Source organism: Anguilla rostrata, chromosome 17, assembly GCF_018555375.3.
Source record: "Anguilla rostrata isolate EN2019 chromosome 17, ASM1855537v3, whole genome shotgun sequence".
NCBI lineage: Eukaryota > Metazoa > Chordata > Actinopteri > Anguilliformes > Anguillidae > Anguilla > Anguilla rostrata.
In genome coordinates this window covers 18,769,723-18,792,161 of record NC_057949.1, presented here as the reverse complement: position 1 = coordinate 18,792,161, position 22,439 = coordinate 18,769,723, and the positions used below count along the sequence as shown (strand labels likewise).

The 22,439-nt window shown below is 44.6% G+C and overlaps 2 protein-coding genes across 3 annotated transcripts; one reads left to right on the top strand and one right to left on the bottom strand.

Moving 5' to 3' along the window:
• The first annotated feature begins 1,867 nt into the window (after nucleotides 1-1,867).
• LOC135243093 (SH3 domain-binding protein 1-like) lies at nucleotides 1,868-16,718 on the top strand. Its single transcript, XM_064314618.1, has 18 exons — nucleotides 1,868-2,364; nucleotides 4,837-4,879; nucleotides 5,588-5,692; nucleotides 6,151-6,227; nucleotides 6,637-6,748; nucleotides 7,032-7,108; nucleotides 7,489-7,546; nucleotides 7,661-7,729; nucleotides 7,838-7,928; nucleotides 8,211-8,347; nucleotides 10,527-10,638; nucleotides 11,024-11,105; nucleotides 11,265-11,345; nucleotides 13,806-13,919; nucleotides 14,815-14,912; nucleotides 15,041-15,167; nucleotides 15,496-15,839; nucleotides 15,957-16,718. The coding sequence occupies exons 1-18, from the start codon at nucleotides 2,324-2,326 to the stop codon at nucleotides 16,208-16,210; spliced, it is 2,022 nt and encodes a 673-aa protein (XP_064170688.1). The 5' UTR covers nucleotides 1,868-2,323; the 3' UTR covers nucleotides 16,211-16,718.
• On the bottom strand, nucleotides 16,687-22,080 carry LOC135243097 (cdc42 effector protein 1-like). Of its 2 annotated transcripts, XM_064314626.1 has the most exons (3): nucleotides 21,811-22,080; nucleotides 20,991-21,778; nucleotides 16,687-19,866 (listed from the first exon to the last, which is right to left on the bottom strand). In XM_064314626.1, exons 2-3 carry the CDS (start codon nucleotides 21,430-21,432, stop codon nucleotides 19,205-19,207), a joined length of 1,104 nt encoding a protein of 367 aa, XP_064170696.1. In that variant the 5' UTR covers nucleotides 21,433-21,778; nucleotides 21,811-22,080; the 3' UTR covers nucleotides 16,687-19,204. The 2 variants fall into 2 exon arrangements, with proteins under 2 accessions (XP_064170696.1, XP_064170695.1); XM_064314625.1 differs by having other exon boundaries at nucleotides 20,991-22,080.
• Nucleotides 22,081-22,439: the final 359 nt, after the last annotated feature.

The following is a 22,439-nucleotide window of genomic DNA, read 5'->3' as shown; positions in this document are numbered from 1 at the left end:
CGCGTCGTTCAGAAATGCAGAGAGGGTGGGAGGGAAAATTTCAGTTTTCAAAATGGACTCAGCCCCTGCTTACTGCTGTGCTTAGTCATCAGGGGCATATCAAAGATTGGCGAGCGTGCCAAAAAAAAAAAAAATCAATTTCGTGTGCAAGTATGCACATGGCTCATGCCTGCATATAGCAACTGACACTTCACCAGCCAGTAAACCATATGCGGTTTTCTCCAGCCAGATTTAGCAGCCTGTAAGGCACAGTGTGCAGACCGCACAGCACAGTGCTCCAAACTGCACAGCTCGTTGTGACTCGATGCCACTTCAGTGTGTGCCTGCTCATATCGGTTAATACACTGGCAGGTGGCATAATTAATTTTCACACCAGAGATTTTTGCCATTGTCGGCGTCCTTTTTGGTGATCAGAATGACTCCTTAAGTGAAATGTTCGGTAAGCTGAATATTTCCACAGGTGAAATGTTTAGTAATCTGCATATCTCCACAGGTGAAATGTTCAGTAATCTGAATGTCTCCCCAGGTGAATTGTTCAGTAATCTGAATTTCTCCCCCGGTGAAATGTATTCCTCTTCTTAACACACCTTTGTTGTGTTGTTTTTTATTCTCTGATTTGTGCATTGTAACTGTAGAACTGAAATGAAGAAGTGAGCACACACTGCGTGCACTGGCTTTTGGCTCTCTTCTTTTGTTCCCTGGAGCTGTCATCTCTTTGTTTTTACATCACGCTGAGAAGGTGAGGAGCGTGCGATCACTTCCTGATCACTACTGGTGAGGGGTAACCAGGGCTGTTCTCTGTCAGCAGTAATGCTATTAGTCAGGGCCGCAGAAAAATAAAAAATGGGGGGTGACTGGGGTCACCTTGTACTGGGCCCAGGCCTGAGGAGGTTCCAGAATATGGGGTGTAACAATTTTTAATTTGTTACAAAATATATTGCGGAGGGGGCCCTCTCAGTATATTTTGTCCTGGGCTTGAGATTTTATAGCTGGAGCCCTGCTAACAGTAGATACTGTTGTACCCTGACAGCAGTTTTTGTGAAAATTACAAATCTGGAAATTTTGTTTGGAAATGATGTGAAATTAATGATCTTATATTTGTGGCAGTTGAGTTGTTTTTGGGTGCAGACAAACTGTGGTCTGAGAAGAAGTAAATATACTGACTTTATGTGGTGTGGGCTGACATTTGAGTTGGATGTGAGTTAGCTGAAGGAAAAGGCCAGTAATGCTGTGTAAAATATTGATTTGAATTCTGGGAGGAGCAACTGTCAGTGCCACGTTGTAGTTCTGAAAGGTCATTCAGCTTAGCTTGGTGCTACATAAACAATCTAATGCAAAGGCTGTTTCCTGTAGCATGGCTGCACGCTTCCTGTGCTCCTGCCCACACCCATTGTTATTTGGGCTGACAGGTTAATTGGGGTTCCACAATACCCTCCATTATTTAAAAAAAAAAAAATTTTCTCCTCTAAGCGAGCAAGCTCCAGTCAGATTTCTTTTTCAGCATGACTGTGCTCATTGACTGCTCTTTTGTCTGCATGCAAACATGCATGTGACTGTCCCATCCTTTGTTGACATTATCTTTCAGCTCAGGCTAAATCAGCCCAAATGAGTGACAATTTTTAATGCTAAGGTGTAGGCAATGATAGATTTTATTTCCTGTGGGGGGTTATGTCTGCAGTGATGTGAACTTACGACCCTGAAATTATATCTCCTTATGGCATGGGTTCAATTAACATTTTTTGTCCTTTGACTAACAATTATAACTCTGAATTAATTTTTGAAGCAACTGTTTGATGCCTGTGTCTATTTGAAAGTGAAATTAAAGGACAAATGTTGATGGAATCCACATATCGTTTGCTGGATCAACCACATGATTCTTGGCTGCTGTGATCATCTTTTTTTTAATCATGTGGCAGATTAAGTGGAAATCACATGTTCAGCTGTGTTCACCTATAGTGGGGTTACCATGATTATCAGTTTGCGTTATGAAATTCTAAAACTCGCTGTAACCATCTACGGATTTTACAAGTCACTTCCCTTTTCATAACCCGATGAGACGGGCGTGCATGTGCGCGTGTGCATGCGGTGGTGTGGGTGACAGTTGAGCCCCAAATACTTCCGAAACAAGAACTAAAACCATTGGCAGGCTGACGGCGAGAGCTGGCTTACAATGAACAAGAAACGGAGAGCCTGAAGCAAGCAGGTGTCGAGCTGAAAAACTGATCCAAACTGGACCTGAATTGGACCGTACATCTGAGGTGGATTTTGGCGCAAAGAGGAGAGTGCCTGGAGAAGAAAGTGTGCCGCTGTCTCCTATACAACCATGCTCAACCTCTTGAAACAGCAGTTTGGATCTGTGGGGAAGTAAGTGAAATTCATTGTTTCTTAATACCATTTCTTTTTCCAGCTTAAGAAATGAATCCGATCTTTGACCTTTAGCTCTGTATGCTTTTGCCACAGTCATGTTCTTATCTATTTGACTGGGTGATGAGATGAGCAGTGTTTAAAAATCAATAATTTACATCTTTATTACATCTTTATTTTCTGTGGCTTTGCGAATTTAGGTTAGATTCTGTTTTTGCGCTGCCAGGTATAAGCAGGGCCATCCTGAAACCCCAAAGGACCAAGTTAGCTCACAAAATGAGCCCTTGTCTCTAGTGGACTCACTGCTTCAGACAGTCGCGAGCCCCATTGTTCAGGTCGCTGCAGAAGCGCCAATCACCCCGGCCCCTTCCTGTCTCTGTTCTCTTTGGGTCACATGACCTGCATTTGCCTGCAGTACTGGTGTCGTCATGGCTACAATGGGTGACTGATCTTATTAGCGGTGTCAGGATCCTCAACCGCGTTACGCATTTTACTTTTTAAAATCTGTCTTTTTTTTTTTTGATGTTCAGGAGGGTGAAGATTTATAGATGAAACTGATGTATTAAATTTATTAAACAAGGCGCCGTGTGTCTTTTAAGAGCGTGCGAAATGATGGGTGCTTAATATTGTGATATGACTAAGCTAGATAAACACAAACCACTCCGTTAGTTCTGTGTGTATCTGTAATGTCTGAAGTATGGCCAGAAAAGAACACACACATTTTTACTAAAAGGTACATTTGGCTTTAGCCTGAGTACACCATGACAGTTATATAAAATGGCTGCTGAGTTTGCTGTGAGTGATCCATTAAACAACTGGATTGCCTCAGAATTGTGGGATTTTCAACAAAGAGCCAAATAGAATTTCACTGCCCCAGATCCTGGCACTAAAAATGGCAACTGGACATTCAAAAATCGGGGAAATAAGATTTAGGGTTAAAAACAGGTAAAAGAATAAGATATAAAAACCTTAAAATGCTATCTGTCTAAAAAAGTATCTGTATTCGTGTTTGTTAATGTGGTGTAAGTGACGCATCATGTTGCTGATTGCTGCTGCACGGCACTTGCATGGTTTCTGCAGCCTGCTCTGGAATTGAGGTCTGTAGTTATTATTAATCTCAAAACTAGTCGTGCAACAAATTAAGAGCTTATTGTGGAGGATTTTTGTGCTCTACCACAGTGCAGAGAGAGAGGCGCACTACAAGGACCCCAAACTTTTTTTAGAAATGACCAGAAAAGCCACTTTCCTCCCACAGGCTGAAGCGTTGAAAAAACCCACTGAGTTTCATTACTATTCGTACAGTATAAGAATGTGTGTGCGTGTGTGTGTATGTGTGTCTGTGTGTGTGTGAGTGAGTGTGAGTGTATACGTATGCATGCATGTGTCCGTGTGTGCATGTATGTGTGCAGACATGCATGGTGTGTGTGTGTGTGTGTGTGTGTACGTGCATGCATCCATGTGCGTGTGTGTGTGCGGGCGTGTGTGTGCTTGGGTGCACTAATTGATATATGCTCTGCATAACTCTCAGACTCTCTCACATATTCTGCACCGATAGCTTTTTGCAGTTTACAGCTGCTGTTACTGGAGAATGTGAGTGTGCAGAGAGAGGCCGAGCAGCCGCATGCTTTAGACCTAAACACACGTCCTCGGATTGTATTCGGCCCCAACGCTGCCTTTATCCGAGGCCATGATGCTCATCCATGCTCGGCAGCGTGGTGCCTTCATCCTAGATGTCAAACGAGGAACACGGTACATCGCTCTAATATAATAAGCCATTAGCAGTGATTTCTAAAGTAAAGTACATTATAGCTGTAAGGTTTGTGTGGGCGTGGCAGTGTTCTAATGGACTGCTCTTGCTGAAACTTGCCATTTATGGGCTGCGGAACCTTCGGCTTGCAGCATCCAACCCGCATTGAGTGGAGGGTGCATGTTGTGGGTGGAGGTGTAAAGGAGGAGGTGTAGAGCTGCTGGTGGAAGTCAGAAAGCCTTTGATGTGTGATGAGGTTCAGATCTAAAAGGCACGCAAGGGGACCAACCGTGAGAAAGAGAGAAGGAACGTCAGGGGTGCCGACCACACGAAGAAAACAATGCGAGCAACGCCCTTACACAGACAAGGCCTTTCCCCTGTCATTCTCTTGTGTTCAGGGCCACAGTTACACCCGACTGGGTGGATGTGAGCTCTCTTAGACTTGACTTTAGTTGGTAAAATATGTCAAATAATCCTCTCAAAATGGTATGAATAAAGCTGGCTCCTGCATCTTTAAATTGCTGGCTCTTGTCAACTCTGAATTTTTGTTTCAGTTTCTCGTCTGCGTCAACTTGAAACTTTCCCATGCCCCGTTTCTGATGCTCATATTCCCCATACTGGTATCCTTATCATGGCTGTGCAATTTTTGACTGCCCTACCCAGCTCCCCGCCCCCCCGGACTCTTCGTTTGTCCCTCTGACACGTCTTCCATGTATTCCCTGCAGGAATCAGGATGCCACTGACCTTCTCACAGATGACCTGGTGCTGGTGAGTCCATGTCCTCAGGGCCCCAGAGTTGCCCCAGAGTTGCCCCAGAGTTGCCATACTTGAAGTCCTGAGTTGCAAATAAGGAATGTGTGTTCGTTTTAGTACACACAGCTATTTCTGATGTAACGTGGCCTTAAAAGGGTAAATCGTCTCTAAGAACACATGAGAAAAATCACATTATGAATAATTAGCAGCTTGTTGTAATTTAGAGCTTCTAGTAATGGTTGGAATTGAAGCCTGAATGAACTGTTGGTCCTCAGGCCTGGGTTTAAGAACCTCTGCCTTAAACATAAACATAATCACGTACGGTATTAGGCAGCCAGTCAGACAGACAGACAGGCAGTGGTTCTGATCTGTACTGATATTAATCCTCCGTTTCCAATCCTTTGGGGATGTAAGAGATTCCTGGGAGAATGTGGGCATTCTGGACTTCTGGGAGATTCTGGTTAATTCTGGAAGAAGGAAGGCAACAGCCATGATTTTTACTCTGCAATTCAGCAACACATGGTTTTGTCTGCATGCAATTATAAACAAAACATTTATTCATAATATTCATATTTTCTTCAGGCATTTATCTTTTTAAGCATACTTTTTTCAAGATTTGTTTGTTCAGGTCTTGTTTTTTTCTTGGATTATTGTTTCTTCATATGCTGGCATTTCCTGAAAATGTCAGAGCAAGCCCAAATGCATTGATCTCATTGGCCGCAGGTGGAGCAAAGGGTGGAGCCGGTCAAGAGGGCCGCGCAGGTCATTCACAAGAGGCTGGCCGGCTGTCTGCAGAGTCAGCAGGGGGTGGACGCAGAGAAGCGCACGGTAACGGCCAATCCCGCGCTGCGAGTGTAAATGCGCGTCAGCCCGAATCTCCGCTATAGCTGGGCGATGGGAGGGCCAGCCTTAATGGGCTGTGCAGTTGATCTTGCTATCGTATGCTGTCAATCACTGACATGCATGCACCAATAAAAAAAAGCCTTTGCTTGCTATCCACAGGAAAATGCTTTGATTGGTTCAAACCAGTGAGTGTGTAATGGCTCCGTCCATTTTTTAATTGTTTGTGAACCATTTCCTTATTCTGTCTGTGCTTCATTTGCCTGTGATCCACAGTGAAATGTTCAGTGTTAAATCAACTGGTATAGAGTACATGTGGTCCCTATTGAACATTTGCCTGTGATATTTACTCACCCTTGACATGTGCCTTTAACCCATATGAAGTGTAGCTCAGTGTTCAGATGATCTCTGTCTGTAATGACTCTGTTCCTCTTCCCTCACCACAGAAAAAGCTCCCTTTGATGCTGCTGTCTGTCAGCATGGCAGAGAGCCTCAAAGACTTTGACGGAGATTCTCCCATAAGGTGAGAACAAAAGGGAAGCTCACTGACTGAATGAAGCTTTGGTTCCTGTACTTTCATTTCTGATCTGGTCTGTTCGTTTATCTGATTTGTGTCACCACTACCATTTCTCCCATGTTCGCTCAGGTTCTTTTTACTTTGCATCTTCTCCCAGTCTTTCTGTCTCTCCCGCCATCTCTACCTGTGTCTCTCCCATCAGTTTTAAATCAATTTCAAAAGTGTGAAAGAGTACTTTTGACTGAAAATGGGATTTGCGTATTGTGTCGATGTGTCTCGTGCTGACATGTACATTCTGTTTCACTACTTCTTGTGTTTCCGGAGAAATGTTTTCTTTCCCAATGGTATAACATTTTAATGAAGAATTGCCCATATGTGATTAAAAGCATATACATTTATCATGTCTGCTCTGCAGGAAGGTTCTGGAGATGTGCTGCTTCATGCAGACGCTTCTGGCGAAGACTCTGGCAGATTTTGAGCTGCAGCTGGAGAGAGAGGTTTTGGAGCCACTCCATAAACTCAGTGAGGTGAGGCTTTCTCTCTTTACAGTGATGAATTTTTGTCTTTTGTCTCTTTGTATATGTGTGTGTGTTCTATTAGTGTCTTGGCCTCTTGAGTGAGAAATCAGTGCCTTGTATTTCACTAAGGGGATGGGCTCTCTGGAGGTAGGTGATGAAGACACAGATGAAATAAGGCTGATCTTGCTGGTGAAGATGGAGGCCCCTCAATGTTTATTCATTTTAAATGGGACTCTGATTAGGCTATAGTCTCTGCATCTAAGACTGAGGCTAATACAGAATCTGCTCTCAGGAGGACCTGCCAGAGATTCTGAAGAACAAGAAGCTGTTTGCCAAACTGACCACTGATTGGCACGCGGCCCGAAACAGGTAGGCCTGCCTCCTTCACAGGTGTTTGGTACCAGTGGTCAGAGCCCATGGTTTCATCACTTTCTGTCTGCATCTGTATGCATGTGAGTGGGTTTGAAAACATGTGGGCCTGTCAACACAGGAATCCCACAGTATCTGTGTACGTTCCCCCATTTCTTTCTCTGTTTTCTGTTATTTCTGTCCGTCTGTCCCTCACACACTGCCTCTGTGTCTGTATCCTGGGCACCCACTGCTTCCCCTGTTTCCCCAACTCAGTCTCCTCATGTTTGCTTGCGTATATCCCAGTGTTTGCCTTTGTCTGTCCCATGGTTGTCCTTAATTCTGACCCCACCCCTCCTTGCCTGCCTGTGCCAGTTATGCCCTGTTCCGCTGACCCTCAGGTCCCAGACCAGCACTGTGGAGGTGGAGGAGGCCTGGAAGAAGCTGGAGTGCATCAAGGTGACGGCCGCATCGATGACATCCTTCCTGATGTCAGCAATAATCTTGTGATGTCATCTTCTTTGTTAACTTTGCTGGCTGCTATTTGTAATTGTGAGTGTAACATGCTTACAGGACCAGTACTCTGCAGATCTGTATCATTTCGCCTCTAAGGAGGACAGCTACGCCAACTACTTCATCCGTGTGAGTCGTCCTTCTTAAATGGCTCTGTGTTCTCCTGTTCCCAATGATGCAGTGTACAAATGGGCCAGTGGCAGAAGTGTGTCAGTTATTTCTCTTTGCTTGTTTTAGCTGTTAGAGCTGCAAGCTGACTATCATAAGAATTCCCTGGACTGTCTGGAGACAAATATCAAAGAGATGAAAGAAGACCACAGTCTGTCAGGTATGCATATGTGTGTATCTGGATATACTGCAATGTGTGTGTGTGTGTGTGTGTGTGTGTGTGCGTATGTGTGCATGCTTCTGTGTGTGTGTGTGTGTGTGTGTGTGCGTGCGTGCGTATGTACGGTTTGTGTGACAGTCTGCACTTTAACCTCATTTTCATTGTGGTTAAAGTGCAGAGCCCAAACAACAGAAATTTGGTCACTGTCCCACTGCTTTTGCATTTACCTGTGTGTGTGTGTGTCGAGCGTATAGTCAGTGTGTGTCCTTGTCTGGTCCACAGGGCCCAAGGTGTGCATCCCCTCGGGGCGGGTGTACGGAGCACCCCTCCTGGCCCACCTGCAGCACAGCGGGCGACAGATCGCTGCCCCCATCCAGGAGTGCGTGCGCATGCTGCTGCAGAAGGGCATGAAGGAGGAGGTGGGCACCCGGTGACGCCTCAGCTCTAACCCTCTTCCCTTCCCCTCGGCCTCTCTCCTGCACACATGCGTACACCCACACACAAACTGGGGTCTCACGTCTGCATATGTGCCTCAGACGCAAACTTACGTTTGATCGACTTAACATGGAAGAGTTCAAGTACAATTAGTACACCTAAGAATATATGTTACTTTACTGGTACTACTTCTGCTTTGGGCTGTTGACTTGATGCTGGGCGTACATACTGTGTGAGAGGAATCACAGATCAGTGGCTTTAGGTCTCCACTGGAAACAGTGCTGTTTACATCTAACAGTCTCTGTTCACTTAGCAATAAAGCAGAAGTATATAAACAGCAATGTTAATATTGGCAAATGTATAGTACAGTCCATAAGTATTTGGACAGTGGCACATTTGCTGTTGTTTTAGCTCTGTACTACGGCACATTGCGTTTCAAATGAAACAATGGATATGTGGCTAAAGTGCAGACTGCCAGCTTTAATTTGAGGGTGATCCGTGATACATGTAGGAATTACAGCCTTTTTTTTATACATAGCCCCCCCATTTTAGGGGACCCGAAGGAACTGGACAAATTAATGTAATTTAAAATAAAGTTGTCGTGTTTAGTATTTGGTTGCAAGTCCTTAAGGTTTGATTACTGCCTGAAGTCTATGGACCATAGACCTCACCATAAGCTGTATATCAGGTGATGCTCTGCTACACTTTTACTGCAACCATTTTCAGTTCCTGTTTTTTGGGGGCGAGGCTGTCTGGCTTCAGTCTTGTGTTTAGCAAGTGAAACACATGTTCAGTTAGATTCAAGTCGGGTGAAGTGCTGTCCAATGAATTTCTGAGGCATTTGGTTGGATCTGAACAGATAAGATGTTTCTGTACTCTTCAGAACTCATCCTGTTGGTGCCATCAGTAGTCTCCTCATCAATAAAGACACGTGAGCCAGTTTCAATGGCAGCCATGCATGTCCAAGTCATGAAACTTTATCATGTTTCACAGATGCGGTGGCATGTTTTGAATCACAAGCAGTTCCTCGGTTTCTCCACACTTTCTTTATTCTGTCAGTTTGGTACAGGTGAATACTCCTCTCCTTTGTTCATAAGACTTTGTTACAGAACTCTAATTTATAATATACTTTTCAGTAACCTGGCCGTTCTGTTCTTGACGTTTATCAGTGGTTTGTGTCTAGTGGTGAAGCTGGTGTAGTCTTCTCTTTATGGTAGTCTTTGAAACATCTGTATCTACTTCCTGGGGAGTGTTCTTGATCTGTTAGACAGTTGAAAGGGGCTTTTTCTTCACAATAGAAAGTATTCTTCAGTTGGCCACAACAGTCGCTTCCCTTTGATCAAGTAATGATGCAGTGACACACAACTGGGCAAAAAACATCTGAGCAGTCAATTGTCCAGTAACTTTCGGTCCCCTGAAATGGGGGCTCTGTGTAACAGAGGTATCCAACCCTGTTCCTGGAGATCTACCATCCTCCAGGTTTCCATTTCAACTCCAATTTGGCACGCCTGAGTCTACTAATTAGCAGCTCAGCAAGATCTCTAGCTGTTGAATGTGATGGGCTTTGATAGGGTTAGAGTGAAAACCTGCAGGTTAGTAGATATATGGATATGGATGTAAATACCCTCAAATTGAATATGATATTTTGCACTTTAATCTCATATTCATGACTTCCTTTTTAATCCAAAGTGGTGGAGTACAAAGTCAAAATGGCAAAACTTGTACCACTGTCCTAATACTTACAACTTGCATTGTACATTTTCCCAGTATCTTCCCTGTTTTATTTTGATCGCTTGAGTAACTGTTTTATTTATTGTACATATGTAATGTAATGTTTGTATGGTAAGTGCTGTAGGTTAAGTTGGAATAAACCATTTCAAGCCGTACATATGCACTCTGTGGCATTACCAGCCCAGGCTTGCTATGATTTATTCCTTCCGTGTGTGTGTGTGCTTGCATGTGTGTGCACGTGTGTATGTGTGTGTTTGTGCGCGAGCCTGCATGCGTGTGTGTGCATGTGCGTGTATGTCTGTGTCTGAGTGCGTGTGCGCATACTTGTGTGCATGTGCTTGTGTGTGTCTGTGTGCATGTGAGCATGCGTGCATGTCTGCATGCGTGAGTGTGTGTGTGTTTATATATTCTCTGTCTCTCTCTCTCTCTCAGGGTCTGTTCAGGCTGGCTGCAGCAGCCTCTGTAGTTAAGCAGTTGAAGTGCAGCTTGGACAGTGGAAACGTCGACCACAGCGAGTTCAACTCTGATCCTCATGCAGTGGCAGGTGGGCGATCGGGACCGGGCAGGGCAGCGGGTGGGTGTGGGAGAGGGATGAATAGCATACAAAGGAATGTGTCAGTGTGAGCGAAAAAGGGAAGTTAAGAAGGAGACTGCATTTCATTGGTGCAGTCAAGTTCGTCCAACTGCCCTCTGCTGGTGCACATGTAACACTACAGGATAAATGACCACTGCTAAGGGCGGTGAATTTGGTCATGCAGTAGTTCCTTATTGGAGTGAAAGGGAGTAATGCTTGAATCGTGTGGACTGTTGAGCGTAAATGTATCTCCTTTAATTCTCCTGTATTCTAAGCTGCTATCTTTCTCAGGGTGTATCAGAGATATGTTATCTCTCATTCTCTCTCTCTCACTATTTTTTTTTTTGCCTGGCAGGAGCCCTGAAGTCATACCTCAGAGAGCTGCCTGAACCTCTCATGACATTTGAACTCTATAATGATTGGTTCAAAGCAGCAGGGTAAGTGCTGGCTGGTCATCGCAAACATTATAGAGGCAAACCTTGGACCAGTCATTTCAAGTGAGACTCTGCATGCACGCATTCACTTCCCTCACCCCCTCTTCTCTCTCTCTCTTTCCATCCCTCTCTCCCTCCCTCCCTCCCTCCCTCCTTTTGCAGGGAAAAAGAGGTTGCAGACAAGTTAGAGCAGCTGAAGGGAGCACTGAGTAAACTTCCCACAGAGAACTACAGCAACCTTCGGTCAGTGCAGCTGTGCCCCTCCATCTTTATCATCTTATGATTCAGTTTTCTGACTGCGTCCAATAGAAACACAGCAGGAGCTATGAAAGGCTAAATTATTCTCATTTTTATGTAGTTTGTAGTTTTATGTCAACATTTGATGCTGATCCCATATACTGAAATACCTTACCTTTACACACAAACTTAAGATGTGACTTAAAGCAAACAGATAAACACATCGTGTTTGTGTTTTATTTATTTGCACAAGGAAAACATGCGAACAGACAGACAAAACAGCAGCTACATACCAATTGTGCAAGTGAGAAAAAAATCCCAAAAGGCTTATGGTCCTCTCACCTAGTACTAATTAATCAACTGAAATGATAAACGATAATAAAAATGAAAGAAAGAACAAAAAAAATCTTTTAAAGCAAGTGCCTTCAGGGAGGCATATGGGGAAGATAAAAGGGGAAGAAAAAAAAGAAACATAAGTAAAAATCCTGCAAACAAACTACCAGACAAAATGTGTGAACATGGGTGAGTGTGCGTGTGTGTGTGTGTGTGTGTGTGTGAGAGAGAGAGAGAGAGAGAGGGTGTGTGTGTGTGTGTGTGTGTGTGAGAGAGAGAGAGAGAGAGAGAGAGTGTGTGGCCTAAATATGAGCCACTGTAAAGTGGCACAGTGTAGGGTGGAAGATGGGGATATGGAAGTTGTTTGCTTTTCTAGTGTTGAATGATGTTTTTACAATTCAAGGGACAATATGCATGTTTGTATATGAAAGTGAAAGTCTGATAAACATTGATGTCAAATATGTAAGTTGACTAAACAGCAGGCCTGAGGGTTCACTACGATTTGGAGAGGTGGCTAAGCTTACAAATGTTTTGTGTACTCCGTTTATTCTCAGGGGAGTAGTTGTGTATGTGGAAGCCCAGGCAATATTACAATAGGCGTGGTCTGGATAAATTATAAATACAAAGTAACCATAGCACTACGTTAGTAGACAGGGCTGATGGACCAAGCTACTGATTTTGCTGATAATACCAATAAGCCTTGATGCTTTATTACAAATACGATGAACGTGGGCTTCCTCAGTTATAATGTCAAGGAAATATAGTTGATGACATTTGTTAAATTGTACTGTTGTTGATGGAGAAACTGGCATTTGTTTCACAGTATTTATTTATTTTTTGTTGTGAAAATTATGGTTTGATTGTTTTAACACTTAGTGACCGTTTGTTCAGTTTAAACCATTTTGATATATTTGCTAAGCCAGTGTTACACCAGTTTCTAATGTTTTAGAGAAGATAAGAGTTAATGGTTTAATTATTGATGGGCACATTTAGTTTTTATGAGTGACAAAGTGATCTCATCATAACCTGTTGCTAGATTCTTCACATTACCAATTATTTCAATAACTTCTTTTTAATTTGGTGGTTAAGATCCCAAGAATGAAGGACAGTGATCCTCCAAGTACTCAAGTGGAGAGCCAAAATCTTTTCTGAGATGGTTGCACTGACATTGACGAAGAAGTTATTGAATTCAAAATATTTCATATGGTTCAGTAAAGGTTCTATTTCCAACAGAATGTTCAGAAGGAAGAACAGTAGAAGCTTAGTTTTTGTTCAGAAGTTGACTGATTGTCCATGTGGATTTGCTATTATTATTGTTAGTAAAATAAAGTATTTCTGTTCAGCAATTTCTGTGTAGCAAGTAGTTGGGTGTATTTGTTCTTATAGATTTTGTGATTTTTGTAATCTGCTGTGTTCAAAGGAGAAAGGTTAAGTAGATAAGTCATCATTAAAAATGACAATGTATGAGTCATGGGGTTGGTATATACAGGCAATAATAATTTTTTCCCCAACCAAAGTAGGATTAGTCAGAGTGACTCAACTGAATCCAGCTTGAGAGTGAGATCATCTCTTCTATTGTACTGAAGATCTTTATGCTCATGGATGGATACTCCACCACCTGCTCTTTCTTTCTTTTCAACAATAAAGGAACTGAGTTGTATTTCGGCATTTCAAATAGCCTTGTTATCTCTTCAGGTAGCAGTGTCTCAGACAGAGAAATGACTGCAATCATGAATACCAACTTGTACCAACTTGTGTTGTAGTATTTGTAAGAACTGTATTGATGACACTAGGTTATTTATTTTTCATAACCTTCTCAGGGACTATGGATGAAAATGAGCTCATTAGTTAACTCCGGCACATTTACATCAAAGTGGAAACTGAAATGTTCATTGATGCGCATTGTTTATTTGTAGGCAGTATCTTCACAAATTATTCAAACGTCTTTACTCTTTGTCTACCCCTTTCCCTTCATCTGTCTCTACATACTCTTTCTCACTTTCTGCTCCCTTCATCCATCTTTTTTTTTACTCTTCCCTTCTCTCTACTTCCTGTTTCCTCTTTCTTCTTTCTATCCCTTTGTCCCTCTGCTTCCTCCTTCCCTCTCCCTCTCCGTTTCTCTCCGTTTCTCAGGTACTTGGTGCAGTTCCTGGCTCGTCTGTCGGAGTATCAGGCCGTGAACAGGATGAGCCCAAGTAACATCGCCATCGTGCTGGGACCCAACTTGCTGTGGCCTCGCACTGAGGGGTGTGTGTGTGTGTGTGTGTGTGTGTGTGTGTGTGTGTGTGTGTGTGTGTCACATTATATCTGTGTCTGTGTGCTATGTGTTTTTTTTTTACAGTATATAGGAGAGTACTCCTCTGTGTATGTGTGCGTTTGTGTGTGTTTTATGCACTATATGGAAGGGTATATGGAAGGCTAATTTCTCTCCATCTCTGCATGTGCAGGCCATTCAGCCCAACAATGCTCACTATTTTCCTGACTAAATTAGTGTTCTGATTACCTACAGACTTGATAGTATCTAACACTGTGTCCGGCCTAGTCTTGAAAATCCCTGGAGTTTCTGCCTCCAATACATGACCTGGCAGGCTATTCCACATATTGACTACTGTTCGCGTGACTGTGACTGAGACTGAGTGTGTGTTTGTGTTTTATACTGTATGTGGAAGGGAAATTTCTTTCTCTCTCTGTGCATGTGCGTGTGTGTGCGCATGTGTTTTATGCACTATATGGAAGGGTAATCTCTGTCCCCCTCTCCCTCTCCCTCTCTCTCTCTCTCTCTCTCCCTCTCCCTCTCCCTCTCCCTCTCCCTCTCCCTCTCCCTCTCCCTCTCCCTCTCCCTCTCCCTCTCCTTCTCCCTCTCCCTCTCCTTCTCCCTCTCCCTCCTCCTCTCCCTCTCCTCTCCCTCTCCCTCTCCTTCTCCCTCTCCCTCTCCCTCTCCCTCTCCCTCTCCTTCTCCTTCTCCTTCTTCCCCTCTCCCTCTCCCTCTCCCTCTCCCTCTCCCTCTCCCTCTCCCTCTCCCTCTCCTCTCCCCTCTCCCTCTCCCGCTCCCTCTCCTTCTCCCGCTCCCTCTCCCTCTCCCTCTCCCGCTCCCTCTCCCTCTCCCTCTCTCCCTCTCTCCCTCTCCCTCTCTCTCTCTCAGGATGGACGCCCTTCTGGACATGGCATCAGCCTCCTCTGTGCAGGTTGTCACGGTGATCGAGCCACTGATTCAGCACGCTAAAAGCCTGTTCCCGGAAGGTACTACGTGTCCCACATCTCTGCTCAGCTCTACCACTGAACCAATCACGCTCTTCTGCTTACTGTGAGACAGAACCAATCCTATCTGTTTTCTGTCTCTTTCTCGGATCCTTTATTTCTTCCTAAAGCTGTGGATTTCGAGATCCCCGAACCCCAGGGGGATGACCCACCAGTGCCTGTGACCTCCCGTCCCGAGTCTGGGACAGAGCAGACCCCTGCAGTCACAACCCCCTCCTCACCCTCACCCGCTGACAGGTAGCAGCCCTGAAATCACAGACCCGACTGAGACAAATTCGCTCTCCTCTGCGCAACTCAACACTATTATTCATTACTTAGATGTTTCCTGTGTAAATTTGAGTCAGTAAATCGATATGTAAAATATTGTTCTTGTCAGCCGCAGAGGTATCACCATGGAGTGTTTTTAGATACGAGTGATATAGAGTAATAGTATGCTTGGTTATCTGAGACATTCATTGAAAATAAAGCAGTGTACACACTTTGCTATACTGCTTTTGACCCTTTCCCACACCCCAAACTTTCCTTCACTGCTCTCTGTGGTGTTTCCTCTATTTTTCTCCCTCAGCTCCTTGTCGCTTGAGAGTCGTTCTGGTTCCTTCAATGTAAAGACTGGCCCACTGATCCACCGGACCACTGTGTGGGAGAATCCCACCCGGAACCAGGATCCGAAGCTGAACCTGAAACAGAGCCCAACCCCCAGTCTGACTTCAGACAATGGCAGCCAGAATCCCACCCAGAACAAGGACCCAAACCTCGAGACTGACAACACCAGTCGGAATTCTTTTCGGAATCAGAACCAGAGCCCAAATACAAATCCCACCTCTAACCTGACCCAGACGATGCAGTCCAACCAGCCAGAACCCACTTCTGGCCAGCCTCCTCAGAGTTCTGGACCTACACCATACAAAGGTAGCCTTTGTGTCATAAAAGGAACAGAAAAAAATACGGTTTCAAAATTCAAAAAATGAAGTAACACACGCCGATGTTTCCGTTTATCCTCATCTGTATTGTTCTTTTCCTTCGCAGCCAAGAGAACCTTCCAGCCCACCAAGCCACCGCTCGCCCCGAAGACTCAGATGGAGCCGGGGCCTCGCCCTGTTGCAAAACCCAGAGCCCCAGGTCCCCCCCTTGCCAGAGCGACCGCCCCCAAGCCACCCATTTCAATCGAGCCCCAGGCTTCACTCAACAACATGGCCAGGCCCAGAAAGTTAACAGTCAAAGCCCCCAGATGCCCACCCCCCCAGCCACCCCCCCAGCCACCCCAAGCAATCAGTAAGTAGCTCAAGGGGCGTCCTGCGAGAGATTAAGGTTGCAGTCCCCTTTAGTCACATCCTGGTGCTGAAGCACCAGCATCTTTCTGAGAAGCGAGGACTTGAGGGGGGCCTGTGCCTCCCCTGTTACTCCATTTTTAAGCTAAACTAAAGCTCACCTTCACAGCAGCTTCCTCTCACTGAACTACTTCTGGTATCCAGAGAAAAATGCCCACAGTTCCAGAAGGTCTTTGGCTTTGAGTTACCCAGGTGTTGTGATAATTCTAGTAGGGCCGCTACAAATATGTGGTGCAGCCTGGATTAAATAACCTTTGCCAGAAATCTCAGGGATCAGGCTTTTGTCCAAGAAGTTCTTTTGGAGTCAGACTTTCATCTTCATCTCTTAGCTCCACTGTTATCAGTAGTGTAGTATTTGCTTTACACAATGTTGCTGTGTACTTCTGGTGAAATATATGGTATAATATGTAAATACAACACTGCCAAGCTTATTAAAAACATCATTTTATTATAATCGCCATTAAGGATATTGTTGTTATTTGTAAGTGTACCACATACATTTGAATTTTATACTGCATTCATACACAGTATTCATAATAGGTATTACTAGCTATTATCATGCATTTTAAAATGTGTTACCATGTATAAGAAGTAGGCTGGTTGGCCTAAGAGGTTTTCAAAAGTGTAGCTATCGTCACACTTTTGAGATTTCTGTTAATTCAGTTAAAAAAGGACATCCACAGGTGTATACCAAAGCTTTTGTTTCAGTTTGTTAACATATGCGCATGTACGCTTTTATTGCAATGAAATCAAAATGTACAGGTTCAGAATAATGCTGTGCAGGTTTTACCTTTACAAAAACGACAACAACAACAACAAACAAAGAAACCTGTGGGATGGGCCAGTTTACTAATGGAATAAGACTTAGCATCCTTATAGCATTTTACAGTAGTCCAACAGTGGCAAATAGATCTTTTTTTATTAGCACAGGAGCAGTGAAGCAGCTTCCCCCAAACACTTGACTTTCAGCTGTACTGTGTGAGCCGCGCGCTAGCGCTCTCCGTCTCCACCAACATGAGTGAAGCCCATTTCTCACGCTCTCCTCCCTGTATTCAGGAACCTATCAAAAAGTGTACATCCAGGAGCACAAGTGACAGGATCTTAGTGCTGCTACTGAGAAACGGTGTCAGGCGAGGTTGTGTTGTTAAGACTGTAGTGTTTCTATGGTTACACCACCAAACGCTGGCCGTTTGTCCGCAGAAACATGGGTCAGGTATGTTTGTTCTGCCTGCATCACAAAGCAGACGGGTTTTTGTTGCCTTTTTTCCTCCTGCTTTGTTAAAACGATCTCAGACGATGGTTTCGTGTTTCAAACGGGAATAAAATGCCTTTTTCTGTAACAAGAACACATCTCTCTTAGTTTTCCCATAGATCCTATACGTGCCTCAGTCGGCTGCTGTAAACCATCCTGCACAGACCGTTTCAGAACAAACAGCATTACAAAAAGTACAAAAAAATCCCATTATTGCATAATTCCCACGAGCTTCTGCCTGTGGGTTAAAACTGCAGCAATACTGAAAGAAATACAGTATTTCATTTCCCTTTTTTAATCCGCTTCATTTCACTTAAATTCAGTGAAATGCAAAGGTTCGTCCTGGTCGGTTTGCTCAGGGGAAAACCTCGTCCTTGAAGAGTGTGGGGCAGAGCGTTCCCATAAACATCACCCAAAATACTGTAACATGGGAAGGCCTGTTTAGCAGGGTTGAGCTGAGCACTGAGGGCAGTGGCGCAAGAGCGAGGGGAAGCCAAAGAGACGAAAGTTCAGTTTGTCTGTATTTGTTAACAGAAGTGAACAGGTGGCAAAGTACATGACTGACAGAGAGTCCGCTCTGTTCCTGTCCTCTCTCTCTCTTTCGCTCTCTCTCTTCCTGTAACTGATGCGTTTCCACATTAGCATATTTGTCCTTCTTTGTTCACATGTCCTGTCCACTCTTGCCTATTTCTGTTAAATTGTTTCAACCCGTTCAGTCTGTTTGCCACTGAGGTTTTTAAAGAGGAGTGTCCTACACAAGGGACAGGCTGCACTGTGATGCAATCACCTGCCATCTCATTCTTGAGCACTATTTAACAGCATAATATACACCATTTATATATATATATATATATAAATGTGTGTGTGTGTGTGTGTGTGTGCTCAAACAAGGGGAGGGCAGTACTGACAATAATCCGACCTTACTGAAAGTCATTAAGAAAAAGAATATATCTTGAAAATAATATAATCTGTAAATTGATATACTGCTGCCTGTTTAAGCTGATAATTGTCCTGATTTTGCCTCTCTTGCCAGTTTCAATGGAGAAGTCCATCAGAACCTCATTAAGGTTTTACTTTGTCACAACTCTAGAGATTCCTCTTGTAGGCTTCAAAGAATGTTAGGAAAGAATGTTTGAATCACAAAAATAGGTTTGCTTTATGAAATCATTTTGAATAAAAGAAAGCAACTTGAGATTTTCTTTAACTTTACACTGATCATTTTTGTTATAAAATGCAACAGCACTCCATTAAATGCAATTAAGTGAAATAGGAATCAGTTTGCACTGGGTTATCTTAAAATGGCATTCTAAAAGCTGCACTAATTAACAGTATGCAATTAATAGTGAATGGACTATTATTAAATTGAGGTCCAGAACTTTCTTAGTTTGAAGTTACATTTTTCCCACTGTTCTAAATCACAGTCTGTAATTTCCACTCCATATGCATGCCCTGGAACTTAACAGGGGTATTCAAACTCTGTATTTTCAGGTTTTGTATTTCATTTCTGTGTTGTCATGGAATTCAAGCTATTTTAATATAGAAATGAATAAATTTCACGGGGAAACTCTCACAGGGAACTGTACGGAATCTGTAAGTTCTCAGGGCTGTCTGAAGTGACCACGAGGCACTAAGACATGGGCACGGGCGCAGTTATGGAACACGGAACGCTGCATTTTTATTTACTTTTTTTTTGCTCAGACTTTGATCTCATCCTCTTCGTCGTGGTAGGCGTATGGCGCCCTCTTCTGGACACGAACGGAGGAGTTACTGGCAGCACCGGCGTGTGGGCGGTCCTCGTCTCCAGTCTGGTCTTGCCTGAGTTCGCCGGAGCTGTAATGACGTGCCAGCACGTCAGCGGCCCTCTTGAACCTTTCAGGCTCCATCCCCAGCTCTTCTCTTGAAGGGGACCTCATCACCTCCTCAGGAGTGGCCATTTTAAGAGGCTCGTTGCTCTCCCCCTCCTCCTCTGCTCCACACTCTCCATCTCCAGAGCTCCCCCTACTGTTCCTGCTCTGCCTCAGCGGGGACATGGAGGGTGAATTAATTGAAGGGGCGTCGGCTTTTGGCTCGGGGGTGGAGCTCGTTTCCTCCTCCTCCACCTCTTCCTCCTCCTCCCCCCAGCCATGATTGGCCGTGTGGATGTGGTTGGGGCTGTCGATCACGCTGAAGACCTCGCTCATCAGGGAGGGCCCCAGGTCCACGGTGAACGAGGTCATGGAGTCGGAGCGCATCATGGCGTAGTCGTCGTCGTCGTCCGGGAGCGAGTTGCGCCGGAACTCCGGGCTTCCAGAACAGTCCTGCACCTGCCGATCGAGGCGGGAGACGCGTGGGAGGGTGACGAACCCTGACTGCAAACCTGTGGGCAGCGAGAGGCGTTGCTGTGTTATGGCGGATGGAATAATTAACTGTAATGAGAAACACTAAGATTTCACACAGGCATGTGCTTGGGCTGTATTTGTTTCCGGTTTTTATGCCAACTTCTAGCCTTAATTAGTATATATGCTTAATTGGCCCTAAAATCTATGCCATCTGACACTTTAGCTACACATCTTGATGAGTCCATGAATGATGACCGAAGACTGTTCTTGTGTTCCTATATATAATGTTTCAATCTTTACATGAACCAGCGACAAACATACCAGCCCTCCAGGACCAGAATTGGCCACCCATAGATTTGAGACTATAAAGCAGTTAGAGTGTTTTGCCTGCAGTTTGGCCTGTGTGCCAGCAGGTGGCAGTGTGAAACAGGCCAGTAACTGCCAGGTGTTTTTGTATGGTGGACTCTGGCCCAGCCCACATGCATTCCTCTGTGCCATGACTTCACTGGCTCTGAATGCTGGCTGGAGGGAAACTGAATTATATGCCTACTGGGCACTTTTTTCAGTCGGGGCTGGAATGAGAAATGGCAGGGGACAGAAAGAAAGAAAGAACAGGAGAGAGGGAGAGAGAAGAGCTGAATGAAAGAGAAGGAAGGGAGAGGAGGAGAATGTGGGATGATAGTAAAATGAAAGCGAGATTGAGACGATATGTGTATTAGTCCTGAGTCCAATCCAGACTGTTACGGGGTGATGGTTAACCCGTTTGCTGCCCCCCCCCCGTGTCTCATGATTTGGGTGAATTCCTTAAGTGTTGGATAACAATCTGGCGGCTGGGAGGGAATTCCAGATATCCACCCACAGCTTATACATACACGCACTGACAAGCACACACGCGTGCAGACACACTCACACATACATACACATGCACTCACACACACACACACACACACACACACACACACAAAAGTCGTATTGTCCCAGTTGTGTGTGTGTGTGTGAAAGTAATCGTGTACAAATGTTACCTAAGTGATTCACAATGACTCGATCCAGTGAGTGTGTGGTCATTCACCAGCTGAAATCACCAGTGAGTATGTACATTACACGCGCATGCACAGGGTGGCGCTGTAGAGCCAGACGGAGACTGTGCTCCCCAGTCTCTCACCGTAGGAGGAGAAAGTGGAGCCCTCGGGGCAGCTGGGGGACATGGGGAACAGCGCCCTCTGCAGGCAGCCGTTGTCCAGGTTCAGCTGCGGCAGGGAGATGGCGTTCTTGATGATTGGGGAGACGGGCGGCGGGGGCGAGGACAGGTCCCGGGAGCCGCCCGGGGGGCGGGCGGGGGTCTTGCGCACGTGGCGCAGGGTGCGGGAGAAGAACTTGGCGGTCTTGGAGCCTCCGGACTCGGCTTCTTCGCTGCCCGCCCCGCCGTGGTTGCTAAGGAAGGAGGTGTCGCCGAACACGTCCCCGCCGCGGCCCACGTGCATGGTGTGGCGGAAGTCGCCCAGCGGCGGGCTGATCATGTCCACCGAGAGGTCGTTCTTAAAGCGCCGCTTCCCCTGGGAGCTGGACACCAGCCCCTTAATCCCTGGAAGCTTCCCGAGACTCATGGCAGCGTCAGGGCTGTGTTCCAGCACCCAAAAAAAAAACAAAAATTACTTCCCTATTTCCTCAGTTTAAACAAGCAAGTGAAATGGAGGGGGGGGGGACTCTTTAATCCCAAAAAAAGAAGAGAGCGGCAGAAGTCCCTGCAAGTCTGATGAAAGAGGGACCAGTTAACAGACTGAAAATCCCCTCGGAACCTAAAGTGACTCCCAGCAGTCAAGCACAGAAAACCAGCGTACAATCAATTTCTCACCAGTCAAGCGCCAAATATTTTCTGGCATAAAACTTTTTTTTGTGCCAGCTGTTGTTTTTGGATGTCCTCTTTAAGAGGCTGAACTAATAGAGGAAGTACTCAAAATTTGAACATTTTGCTCAAGGAAGACACTATTTGGAATTGCTCAGAGTTCATCTTGGAAAAATGGCAGTTCTGAAAAGTTGAGCAAAAAGACCAGCGTCAGTCTATTCCAATGCTCATTTAAAATCCAGCTCCACTGACACTTTCCAGTATAAGTTCTGTATCAGTGTTATTCTCATGTATGACCACAGTTCATCAGATTTTAGTCTTGACAGAAAGAGTAAATGATATATCCCAGGACCCGTGTGTCTTCAACTCTGCTATTTTTTCAGAATACGGTTTATAAAACCTCCTGCAGAAAAAAACATCTGTCCAATGTTTCCAATGTAAAACGCAGAGGAAATGCAAAGACGTCACTCAAAATAAAAATAAAAAAACAAACTGCAAATATTCACTATGGGATATTGTTACTTTTTCTGCTTCTATCAGAAATATATTGAATTTAATTTAATGTCTGTGGCCTAAATAAGTAGTATGTATTGTTTTTCTGATTTTGGGATTTGCTTGTAAAAACAAAAGAACTTTTTACTTTCCTCTGGCTATGCAGTGCTTCACTAAAAGTTTACACAAGCAAATATCTTAAATTGCAATATAGTACCTTAGCTTCCTCTCAGTTTGAATACCACAGTCAGCTAATAGTTTCACCAAGATTTAGAC

Coding starts and splice junctions, on each gene's coding strand:
- LOC135243097 (XM_064314625.1), bottom strand. CDS start 21,432: ATGAGTCTCGGGAAGCTTCCAGGGATTAAGGGGCTGGTGTCCAGCTCC. Junction 19,867..20,990: donor CTCCACTTTCTCCTCCTACG/GTGAGAGACTGG, acceptor CGCTGCCCACAG/GTTTGCAGTCAGGGTTCGTC.
- LOC135243093 (XM_064314618.1), top strand. CDS start 2,324: ATGCTCAACCTCTTGAAACAGCAGTTTGGATCTGTGGGGAA. Junction 7,109..7,488: donor TGGCACGCGGCCCGAAACAG/GTAGGCCTGCCT, acceptor GCTGACCCTCAG/GTCCCAGACCAGCACTGTGG. Junction 7,547..7,660: donor AGAAGCTGGAGTGCATCAAG/GTGACGGCCGCA, acceptor ACATGCTTACAG/GACCAGTACTCTGCAGATCT.